General features: G+C 47.0%; 1 protein-coding gene across 1 annotated transcript in view; it reads right to left on the reverse strand.

The window, feature by feature from the left end:
* The window catches only part of IKBKB (inhibitor of nuclear factor kappa B kinase subunit beta), a 543,710-nt gene that overhangs the window by 135,063 nt on the left and 395,743 nt on the right, over nt 1-12,904 (reverse strand). Inside the window, exons 15-16 of the mRNA XM_078666224.1 lie at nt 2,262-2,323; nt 472-581 (exon numbers count right to left, since the gene is read on the reverse strand). Coding sequence (XP_078522350.1) covers nt 472-581; nt 2,262-2,323 — 172 coding nt within the window. The remainder of the gene's footprint in view (nt 1-471; nt 582-2,261; nt 2,324-12,904) is intronic.

Consider the following 12,904-nt stretch of genomic DNA (forward strand, 5'->3'; position numbering starts at 1 on the left):
ATATGTGACTAGGAAAAGCTCATGCGCTGTATCTGCTGTTTAGTTATCAGTACAGAGCTACACATCACTTGCTAACAGCCTATGTGAAGTGATGATTGGCGGAATGACTGTTTTGACTCCACTTTAAAAACAAATTGTAGTGGAGTACACAACACTCAAAATCTCTTATGGATTTTCAGGCCAGCTTGCATTGCTCTGCTTGTGTAAAGCCTTTCAGGATGCCCTTCAAGTGGGGGTATTCTTTTTATGGCCACTCCTACCTGTCACTGCAAAGCTCCATGCAATTATGCCTGACAGCATCTGCAAATTAACAGGTGAGCATCAGGAGTAAATAAAGGAGATAAAAGTATTTTTAACTTTATTTTGTTTTTCTACAGAATGAGGGCATTGCACCTACAAGGAAATGAAAATTGCACAGCTGTGAAGAAGATTTTCTGGGAATCAAAAGAGCTTTGTTAGGTTTGTACTCACAAGTCATCGAGAGAACCACCTTGTCTGCGGCTAAGTGGACTTCTTTGCAGGTCCACAATGTCTGTCTGAAGTGCCATCATTTTCCCAACCAACTGCTCCACTTCCTCCTCCTAGTGACAGAGGACACAGTTAATAAACAGACCTGCCTTTTTATGATACAGACTTTCCACCAAATTTCATCACATTAATCTAGTAGCACACTCGCATGTTTGAGCCTATTCTCCTCCATCAATATACCACCACACTCCGGAATGCAGCAAACGCTCCACATACATCAGTATGCTATAACATACTCATTTCAAAACACCGCTCTTCAGTAAAAACCATGGATACTTATCTCGTTTCCTCAAAACCTACAACACTATTGTGTCACCTCCCCTGACACCCCCCCACTCCGACCCTAGAGAACCAAAACTATACTCTGGCTTTCTATACCCAGTCTCCTTACAATCAATATGCTACAACAACTATGGCATCCCTCACAATAATCCGCAGTCGCCTGACCACATCCAGTAGTCCCTATCCTCAGTCAATCTTCCACCGCATTTGCAACATCCTTTGTCACTCCACTCGGGTGACAGGTCACATCTTTTCACACCACCTTGTTTCTACACAGAAATATCCAACAACACCACACACTCACCGTCACACCATATTCTCTTTTCTCCAAGTGTCTCATTTTGAAGGCAGGCTTTCCCACAGTTAAACCACTCTTTCCCACACTTTCATGCCATAGACTCACCTCCACAACAGTCCTTTCAAACTATACTCTTCACACCTTATTTTGTGCACAAAACACAAGGTCCTCTGCATTAGCCTTCTCCTCAAATATATTAGACAAACATCCCCAACACATCTCTTACTTATACTGCCCAACATGATATTGAGATAAACACTAGTACCTAAAATTGTAATAAGTAAAACAGGCCCACTAAAGCACCGGGTACAGTCAACCTATTTGGAGAGTCCAACAGTGCAGCTAATACACAAATGATTTTAAATGAATGATCATTAATATTGCTGGCCTTCTTTCCCTCAATTTAATCTTTACTTCACAAGCACAGGGAAGATCACCTAGGATCTAGGGAAGCACCTATGGCTCAAACTCTAGTCGCAGTACTACTACAACAGTTGAATTTTTAGCACACCATTGAAGACAATCAAGTGCTCCGGGCTTCTAATGCCTGGTAGAAGCCCGGAGTATCAACACTCCAATGTTTGTTCACAGTTCTTGCTGTGTTCAAAAGCGTCACTGAGCCCAAGTGGATTTCATCCCCCCTTAAGCTCTGTGAGGCTTTTGTTTTACAAATTAGAAATGTTTGCCCTCTAGGGGCGGAATATTCTAATAGCCTTAGAGCCCTCCATAGCGGGCTCTACCGGCCATTAAAGGCCCTCTCCCTTGTTAAAGGCCCTCGCCAGCGTGTCTTTAATGGCCAGTAGAGCCAGCTATAATAAAGCTCTTATAAAAGGATTCTTGATACACTCCAAGTGTTTTTCAAAATATGTAGCTGATATGTAAAAAACACGTGCTTAAGACTCGTTACAGTATACTCATTATGGAGCCTTAAATGGTTTCTGTACAAATTATCAGCTCATAAATCTGGAGATTCTTCATGAGACCACGTTAAGAGAGATGACTCAATCCACATAAACACAGTAAATTGGGGATTATGCCACAACCCTACTTTCCCCATCACTCCACTGTGTTTGCATCCTCCCTAAACAAAGCCTTCCACAGAGTTCCCCAGTCTTTGGTCTCCAGTACTCTGCAGTTTGCTGCTGATACACACCCGTCCACAGAGTTCCACTGCTTGCTCCATCTCCCTCCAGGCTGATAGAAGCTTTTCTGATGCTGAAAAAACATTGGAAGAGAAATCCAATTGAGATGAACCACAACAAATCAAGTGATGAGAACAAGACATGGTGATAAGTCATTGTAAAAGCAAAAAATGCTTGAATATATGGAAGGACGGAGACTAAAAAATAACTAACATTACAAGACAGAAGATAGAGCCCAATGCAGTGAGGTTGTGCAAACCTTGACTGGTCACCAAGAGACAGGTGGTAAATCGCAACTGAAAGAATCGGTTTAGAGGACCTAAGGAAGTATTGTCTCTAGATCATATTTCTTGCAATAGCCAAACTAACTTCATGAAATGCTCATCTGACACCCAACAGCCACCTTCACTGGGACTATCACTAGCAGACAAAGCAGGCCACAGACACCAGATGCGATAATTCAGTGCCGAATAGGTTGCAACCTTTGACTTTTTGTACTGCAGCAGGTTTCTTCCCACAGTCCAGCAGGAAGCAAAGAGAGCAAAACTGCACCAATGGAGACACACCCATGTGCAAGGGATTTTGCAATCTCTCTTAATACAAAGGATTGTGTTAAATAAATACCAAAGAGTAGCCTCAGACTACACCCAATCCGCGGTAATAAAGTGTTGCACTCCTCAGAGAAAACTTAATGGACTAGCACTTTTATGCAACCTTTTGAAACACTTAAATGCACACATCACCGGACCTCAGGAACCAAGTCTAGGTGGGTTGGCTTGTGATTGACATTTTTGCAAGAGACCATGGCATAGTCTAGAATGTCCTTTGAGAAAACACCATGTACTGACAATTACAGAATGCCCTGATACCATGCCGGAGTCTACTAGAATCATCTGACAACAAAATGTCATCAACTTTTCCACCCAGGTGGAGAAAAATACGGGTTGAGAAAGGGATGCAGGAATTGTTGTGTTCTAGTTGGTAAGTGTTTTGTAGGGGTGTTTTCTGGCCCACGAACAGATCTAATGATGGTGAGCACAAAAGAAGAAAAAGGCCACTTGGAATGTTGTGTCTTGCTTCAACATCCCCTCAGGATATCTTGCCAAGCAACTGGTGAGCTGGTCTACTTCATCTTTTCTTACTCCTGGAAGGTGCCGTGCTAACAAGATGAGCCAATATTTGCAATCGCACAACTTCTCCTCTTGGGTCTCTCCAAAGAGTTAGGCATCTTAAGACCCTTGTGATAAAATGTAATATGTTGCTGTGGTGTCACCCATCATGCTTGGAACTTGTCACTCACATGGAGGTAGAAATACTTTTAAGGCCCTCTTGGCGGTCTTCCATTCCAGAATGCTGTAAGTGTACCTCATTCGTCTTGAGATGAGATTGTGGCCACTCTGATGTGCGACTGTAAAGAGCAAAAGAGCATGCCCTTCAAGATGCAGCTTTACTGTTTCCACCATTTAAGGGCACCGCGCATTCAGGTTACAAGAGAAACACTGCCCTCTCAGTCGTCCAAGATTTATATCCACTGAAGGGGAAGCTCTTCTTGATGAAAACTCTATCAGATTCTACACAACCTCAGTATGGTGGTGCAGGGCAACATTAGGTCTAGAAGTGACAGGTGTGTTTTGAGAGCTCCTGCAGGAGTTACTAGTTAAGTCTGAAGCAGTTTGTGAACAGCATTGAATCCAATTTTGTTGCTGGTGACACTCTGTTTAAGACAGCTGAATTCCTAGGAAAATTAAGGGAGTGAAGCTAGTTTTTCAGATGTTTACTGCAAAGAATAGTTTTCTGAATAGGTACAGGCTGAGGCAAGCCAATTCACGTGTTTGAACTTCTGATGAAGTCTTTATCAGACAATTTTTAAAATCTGGGACTGAAATGGGCACAGAGGTGGTGGTTTTATCGACATTGACATTTCTGAATACAGAATTGTGATGGCTCCTTTGTATGAGGTCATATCTGACTATTTTGAGGCATAATGGGCTATAATTCTGACCAACTAGAAGGAGGTAACCAGAAGGTTTACATGCCAAAGTTCCACTGGCAATTATGAGTTTGAATGGTGCTCTATGGTGTTCAGATTGTCAGGCTTATTTTTCCTTCGGTAACTCTGGTCTGGTTAGTGTGACGAGTCAAATTACAGAGGCCCTTTCTGTGGGTAAATTTGTGAGTGGATGTATGTTGCTTGCTCTAGGGTACTTTTAGTAATGGGAGGCTTAAATCTGTGACCCTTGAAAAGTTTCTGCCTCCTTAATAAAGAGAGGGACATATCCAGTACCTGGGACTTGGAAATTGGAATTATACACTAAGCAATTTAATTATGCTTGCTATCTAATCTGTCTACTGCATGTGGCAGAATTCATAGTCTGACCAACTTCGCACGTTCTTTGTTGTGCACATAGAAGACACAAAGCCCCCAGAATTACAGTGTTTACAGCTTTGGGATAGGTATGCATCACTATTTATACCCTTGCCATCTGTATGAAAAATTTACTTACCTTCGAATTACTAAATTAAACAATTTTTATAAATACATTTTAGATTATCAATCTAAAACCGTTGTTTTACAAAGACTGACAAACTTAGAAAATACAGCTCTCACAGAAAATATTTTTTTTTAATGGATTGCAGTACATATTTTTAATTGTAAAAATAATTCACTTAAATGAAACTGAGTAAAAACGGTCAATCACCATTTTATAACCATTTCAACTTTGACAACCAGAGTTAACAGTCGCATCGAGCACTGATCTTAATCACATCACTGAAAAACAAACCAACAGTGCCATCTACTGGCCTAACACGCTAAATTTAAACAAACTAATATTTCTACATCGTAATTAAAATCAGGAAATGTACAAATAATTTTTTTAAATATTACACATTACTAAATTATTACATATATTCAAAAATCAACATCCAGTTCCAAATTATTTTATTATAAATGCACTTGCATTCAAGAATTAATTGTAATACACTTTTGCAGAGTGCAGAAAGGAATATGCTACTTACCAGTATGCATCTGTTCTTGGCATGTAGGGCTGCTGACATTCATATCTGTGCATAGATCGCCGCCTAGTGTTGGGTCCGGATGAGTGCACTTTGTTGTCCTGGAAGAGCCTTCGAAGTATCACGAGATAGGTGACTCCTCCCCTGGACTACAGTGCGCATGGGCATCCTTTCCATGCTCAGATTGTTTTTCGCCATTGTGGCAGAGGTGGAGATAGGAAAGTAAGAGATGTCCATGCTAGAGATAATGCTGCAGCTGCGACAGGCGCCAGGGAGGAGGGCGGGCGATATGAATGTCAGCAGCCCTACATGCCAAGAACAGATGCATACTGGTAAGTAGCATATTCCGTTCGAGGCATGTGGGCTGCTGAATTCATATCTGTGCATAGACTGAATAGCAGTATCTCCTCTAGCGGTGGCCACCTGTGCCAGCTGCAGCAGTTTGGAAAAGAGTTTTGAGGACAGCTTAGCCTACAGCAGCTTGCTGTTTTGCTTGCACGTCTACACAGTAGTTGAGGAAAGTCAGGAAAATGGTCAGGCGATTTAGTCGATGTTTCTTAAGTAATTTTGCCCGGCGTTAAACGCCTCCAATACCATACGAAGTTTATCAAATAAAAAGGCAGGCGCTGGAGACAGGAAGACAGGAAACAAGTTTTATTCCGACGGAGCAGAACACATCAGATCGGACAGCAAGGTATCGTCTCGAGGTGCTCTCTCTAGCCTCTCTGAGGCCTGGCCTTTTATACACTAGTTTACGACATGTGACCATTCTTTATTACAATAAAGACATTGTGAAGTAGTGAAAAACGGCATCCCCCGGTATCCCCCCAGTTCCGGCTCATTCCAACACGTGGCTACAGTAGAGGTCCTCACCCCCCCTGTACAATAGGAGGGGGCTATCACGCAGCTGAGTGTTTCGCCGCTTCATTTGGAATGTGTGCGCCTGATCGAATCTCAGGGGGTGGGGAGGTCATGATCAATAGTAGCTCCTTTGAAGAGGGGCGAGTGCATACAGTAGTGGGCAATAAACTGTATCCTCAGGCCAAGGGATGACCAGCGGTCCGTGCAGACAATCGGGCTCAGAGGAAGGGGTCATCAAAGGAGGGGTATTCATGGAAGGAAAGGAGGTGTTGGTCAGGCGCGGGGTGTGATTCCCAGAGACAGAGTCATGCGGAAGAGGAGGTTTCATGACTTGTGCATGTGAGCGCGGGGGCAGCCAGGGTGCATGGGGGATGCTTGCAGGGTCAGGGAAGTGCGCTGATGATCGATCGTGAACAGAGAGACCATGGTATCTAAAATGGCTGTCGTGTATGTTTATACATGAGTCTGAGGAATGGGCAAGATGGCGCAGATGAAGTTCAGTTCACGAACCAATATTCCACAGTCCTCCCTTTTAACATGTCTCGCCAGCTTGTCAATTCGGATCTATCCCCATAAGACCACGTATTTCTATCTCATAGAGGGGACTCATGTGCTCAGTTCTAAAGTCCAAAGTCTTAGGGCACATACAGTTAGAAATGAGTGAACACAAAGGTGGCAAACATTGAATACTTAAGCAACACCCACACAGTATCAGGACTGGTATCAGTATAAATGTAAACAACCTCCATCCCCAGTCCTTCAAAGTGTCCCAAAACCAACTTCCAAGCGACCATCCTTCTTGCTCCTGGTGAACCTCCGAGGATAGTCTGTGGAGGTGTTCGATTGCTTTGTAGACCGAAGGAGAGTTATCTGGCACGTAGGTGCAACAGCTGGAGCCGATGATGCGGCATGCTCCTCCACGGTCGGCCAGAACCACATCTAGGACAAGGCGGTTTTGAAGAGCCACCAGGCGGACTGCCTGAAGCTCAGCCGTGTTGTTAGCGAGGATGCCAGCCGTGATGTTAATGGTTGTTTCCACTGCCTGAGTCAGGTGTCGGATAGCGCGGCCATTTGCCATTGGGCCCCACAGAGGAACAAGTCCCTTCACCGCATCCAGGAACTGTGCTCCGGTGGAGTCGGCTTGTCCAATGTCTCCGGCACGCTTTTGCCGGTGATGGTAGGCTGGGGCCACATACGTGGGGGGAAGAATGAAGGCGATGTAGCACGTACCCCTCCAACCTTTCGGGAGCCAAGTGTAAGCTTTGATGCCACAAACAAAGTACATATTCGGAGAAGCAACAAAGGAGGGGGGATCAACTGAGACCAATGTTCTGGTGATACGGCAGGAACTGTGACCCACCAGCTGTGTTCCCTGGCCTTCGAGGCACACGAGACCTGTGACATTAATGACGGACAGGGCCACAGTCAGAGTGGCAGCCGTTCGCTTCCGCAGGTGGGAGAAGGTGGGTCTAGCTGGATTGTGGAGTACTTGCATCTCGACTCGTTCTTTGGCAGGGATGTTCATATGAAAGGCGGAACCTGAGGTCACAGGACAAAAGGGGGCAGATGTCCTTCCTGTTTTGTTCAGCCAGAACCCATAGTAGAAATGTGACACTGTTTGACCAGAAGCGGCGTTGACCTTGTGGCTTTCCTGCAAGAGGATCAACCAGGCGAGGCAGGAGCCATGAATGGAGTGTCCAGTGGCATGCGGGAGCAACCAGCAGATCCAGCAGTTCGTGGCATTTGCAGCAAGGTTGTGTTGGTGCAATAGTTGCACGAAGGAATTGTTCCAGACCTCCTTACGCCTTTCTCGGAGCTGAGGCGAAAGGGAGATCAGGTGATGCTCTTTCATGGTGGTTGGCTGTGCAGTGGTCAGCAATATCTGATGAGCGGGTGTGCTGTCCTCCAAGATCCAGAAGGAAGTCATGAGGAGGAGGCAAAGGAGGAAGAGAATGAAGAAGGCGATTGTCTTTGATTCGTGCAAATTGTCAGTCTTTGGGTTCCTGTAGTGGGTATTTCCTGTTGCTTTCATCATCTTCTTATCTGGCGCTTCCATCATCTTCTTATCTGGCGCTTCCATCATCTTCAAGGTGCTCGGTAGTGGGCAGAACCACAGACTTTGTTTAGCTTCTCTCCGGGTAACCCTTGGTTGTTTTAGGTCACCGTTCTGAGATTTTAACTTAGTCCGTGGTCTACTTAGCCGAAGCTCCCTCCTTTCGACGCAGGAAATACACTTCCCGGGATGGCACAGTGGGATCAGAGACTTTTGCAAGTTCAAGTGCCTCGGTATCAGGATAGCAGTTCAACGATGGTCGGTCTTTGTTCAGGAGCTCTTCTTGGGTGTCAACGTTTTCTGTCGTGGCCAGGGTCGAGGAGACCTTCTTGCAGTGGTGGGCGTGCAGCCAGTGCCTTTTTCCCTCCACTCGAAGAGCCGTCCGAGTGGTGATCAGTACTTGCCAGGGGCCCGTCCACCGGGGTTCCAGACTCTTTGCCCGTTGAAAATTTCGGACTAAAACATAATCTCCCGGTTGGATATCGTGACCGGGACCCCTGGAAGCATCGGGGATGGCCTGCTGCACCTGTTGATGAATGACAGACAACGTTTTAGTTAATTTGCACAAATAATCTGACAGCAGGACGTCGGGGACGTCGTGAATGGAGGTCGGTTTGGGGGCAGTCCAGAGGTTCATTGGTCGCCCAAACACAACCTCGTAGGGGGTCAAGTGGTGCTTAGTGGGAGTGGAGCGCATCAATAGCAATGCCAGTGGAAGGGCATCTGGCCACTTAAGCCCTGTGGTGGCCACTATTTTTGACAGTTTCAGTTTCAGTGTAGCATTGTGTCGCTCAACTAGGCCAGCGGATTGGGGGTGGAAGACCGCATGGAACCTCTGTTTTACTCCCAGCCCCTTCAAGATTAGTTGGATAACTTCAGCTATGAAGTGGGGGCCATTGTCGCTCCATAAAATTCGACAAAGGCCGTAGCGAGGAAAAAACTCTTTCAGTAGTACTCTGGCAGTAGTCATGGCAGTGTTATCACGGGTTGGATAGGCTTCCACCCATTTGCTGAAGGCGCATACAATGACTAATACGTACTTCAAGCCTTGGCATCTCTCCAACTGGATGTAATCCATCTGGAGGACCTCAAAGGGGTGGTCGGGGATCCCAAACCCTCCCCGGGGTACTACAGTTCCTTTCCCGGGGTTGTGTTGTAGGCAGATAAGGCACTGCTGGACCAGGCGTTTGGCTGAGTCGGGGATTTTGTTGTTGTGCCAGACTTTGGAAATGAGTTCAATCATGGGGGCAGAACCTATGTGTGCAGGGGAGTGTGCCATAGTCAGTATGGGAATCAAGTATGAGTCAGGCAGCAACCATTTGTTAGTGTCTTTTGTCCGCCAGCAGCCTTCATCGTCCTTCAGACCCACCCGTGCCCATTCAGTCAGTTCGTGAGGTGTGCTGGCAGACTGGATGTCCCTAATCGTTTCCCTAGCGTCAGTCCATTTTTCTGCTTGTGACCTGGTCACATATATGCGTGTCGTTGTCCTATTCTCAGCTGTGGTTCGGGCAGTGAGGTCGGCCAGTGCGTTTCCCTGTCCATCTAAGTCCGTCACCTTCTTGTGTGCCTGGCATTTGATCACTGCTAATCGTTTGGGGAGGAGGACTGCTGCAATCAGGGCGGAGACTAGATCTCCGTGAAGGATGGGCGTGCCGTGGGACGTCAGGAATCCCCTTTCCCTCCACAAGAGCCCAAAATGATGAACCACCCCGAAGGCATACTGGCTGTCCGTGTAAATGTTTGTCGTGGTTCCTGCTGCTATGATACATGCTCGTGTGAGGGCAATTAGCTCTGCCGCCTGTGCGGATCGTTGCATGATGCGGGCTGTTTCAACTACTGTTAGGGCTGTCGTCACCGCATAGGCAGCTGAAGTGGTGCCGTCTGGGAGTTTGATACAAGAGCCGTCTACCCATAGCTCTCCATCAGGGTCTGTAAAAGCAATGTCTCGGAGGTCAATTCTACTCCTGGTCTGTTCGTCCGTGAGGGTCACACAGTCGTGTATAGGGGGCGCATCGGGGTCATTTTCAGGCAAGGGCAACAGTGTGGCAGGATTCAAAGTTGTGCATCTCTTCAGAGTGATGTGGGGTGCAAGTAGAGTCAATTCGTACCCCGTCAGTCGTGCACTAGTCAGGTGTTGAGTCTTGGTCTCGTTCAAAAGGGTGTCAACTGCGTGGGGTACCAACACCGTGAGAGAGTTTGAAAGTACAATACCCTCACTCTGACGGATAGAGACAGCAGCGGCGGCTACTGCTCGAAGGCAGGCAGGTAAAGCTCTGGCGACTGGGTCAAGAGTGGCAGAGAAGTAGGCACAAGGGCGTTGTTTGGAGCCGATGGGCTGAGTTAGAACAGACAATGCGCATCCCTCCCTTTCGTGAGTGAAGAGAGAGAAGGGCTTGGAGTAATCTGGTGTTCCTAGGACGGGTGCCGAGCAAAGGGCATCCCGCAACTCCTTAAAGGACGCTTGGCATTCGGGGGTCCAAGGGAGTGGGAAGGGAACATCTTTGGCCAACAGGGAAAGTAGGGGCTTTATAATGAGACTGAAATTTGGTAACCATTGTCGGCAAAAAGAGGTAAGGCCCACCAATGAACGGACTTGCTTCTGTGTTTTTGGGATGGGGGTGTCTAGGATGGTCTGGATTCGGTCGGGTGTAAGTTTCCTCCCTTCTTTGGACAGGAGATGGCCTAGGTATGTCACTTGAGGTTGGCAGAATTGCAGTTTCTTTTTGGAGACTTTGTGGCCATTCTCCGAAAGAAAGTGCAAGAGTTGGATAGTGGCCGTGATTGCAAGTGGAGTGGTGTCGGCCGCCAAAAGGATATCATCGACATATTGGATCAACACCACTCCATCTGGTAGCTGGACGGCGTCCAGCTGTCTTTTGAGGGCCTGGCTGTAAATGCTAGGACTTTCAGTGTAGCCCTGGGGAGCTCTACAAAATCGGTACGAACGGTTTTTTAAGGTGAAGCCGAAGAGATAACGGCTGTCTGGATGGATGGGGATAGAGACAAATGCATTCTTGAGATCAATAACGGTGAAGGTGGTGGCAGTGGACGGGATGAGGGTCAGAATGGTGGTGATGTCTGAGACTACGGGGTACTGTGGCACCACCACTTTGTTGACTTCTCGCAGGTCGATGATGAAGCGGTACGCTTTCTCATCTCCCTCACCTTGCTTCTTAACAATGGGTAGGATAGGGCTGTTGCAGACATTACTAACCACTTCCTCTACCACTCCTGCATCTACCAGGGACTGAATAATCGCTACCAATGCCTTCTCGCCTTCGGGCGATATCCGGTACTGTGGGAGTTTCGGGAGTATTGCGTCTGGTCGAACAGTTATGTGCACAGGGTCGATCATCATTCGTCCTACATCCGAGTCGTTTCTGGCCCATAGGTACAGGGGTAGGGTGTCGAGCAAGGTTAGGTCAGCATCAGTTATAGAGTACATAAGTCGTGCGGGACGGGATCTGGACATGTTCGGGTTGTCGTACAGGATGACTCGGACTCCATCTGGGGAACACCTAATAGTAGCTCGGAAATGTTTTAGTAAATCAATACCCATAATGGCGTCAGGGGAGTTGGAGGAGAGCAGAAATGTTGTGTCCGTGGGGTTGTTTCCTAGGTCAAAGGAGATAGGTACAGACAGGGGATTAGTGGAGGGCGTTCCATCGAAACCTATCGATGTAATGTGTGAGCCAGACAAGGGTGCCCTTGGAATCAGTCGCTTTGATAATACACTACGTGTCGCTCCAGTGTCTACCAAGAATAAAGACTTTGTGCCCAGGACCTTAGCGGTGACGTAAGGACCTTGCTGGTCAACACAGAGCTCGACTGGATCCCTCCCTTGCCCCTGGCAGTCCTATGCAAAGTCGGGGGTGTTCTCACTGTCAGATAGTTGGTACTCGTTCTGTCGGGGGCGGTCAAATGTGTTCGATCTTCCTGGTCTGTCGCTGTTGGGGTCGTTTGTGTATCCCCGTCCCTGTCCTCTAGTCCTGGGGCCATTCATCATGTCCCTCGTTTCTTTATTTTTAATTAGTTCCAGAAGAGCCGGACATTGAGACTTCCAATGCCCGAATCCTCTGCAAAATGCACACTGATTATCTTCTATATCCCTACGTCCAGAGTAGGGAGTGGGTGTGTGCGGTCTTTTGGGGGTGGATTTCTAGGGGCGATTGATTGATAGCTCCCCCTGTGTAGTTCTTTCCCGACTGCCACCCCTTGTATCTGAGCTATCATCACCCTTTCTTTCAAATCTTTCTTCTTTCTCTCGGTTGCCCTATCATTCTCATTCTTTTGGTGTTCGTAGTACTGAGCCATTTGGAGGATAGCGGCGGGTTTGGAGGCCCCCCAACTACTCTCGCTCGTTTGTAACTTTTCGGAAACCTCTCGTGACAGACCCTTTACGTAGTTTTGCACAAATAGGTGTTGTCCGGTTGCGGTGGTCATGTCTTGGCCACTGTAGTCGGAGAACACCGTTTCAAATCGGGAGAAGTATTCTGATACGTCTTCCTGGGGTTTCTGACGGCAGGCCGTGACTATTGACCAATCTACCTTTTTCTCTGGGATCAAGGTTTTTAGCTTTTGAACTATTTTGTCCGGAAGTTCCAGTATGTCTTTTATCGGTTTCCTTCCGGGCTCTCGTCGTCTATCTAGCTCACTGAGTTGATTCCAGGTATGTCCAAACAGATCTGTGTGTTCGGCTTTCCGGATTTGCTTCCACACGTCAGC

This window comes from Lissotriton helveticus, chromosome 11 (genome assembly GCF_964261635.1).
Source record: "Lissotriton helveticus chromosome 11, aLisHel1.1, whole genome shotgun sequence".
Classification (NCBI taxonomy): domain Eukaryota; kingdom Metazoa; phylum Chordata; class Amphibia; order Caudata; family Salamandridae; genus Lissotriton; species Lissotriton helveticus.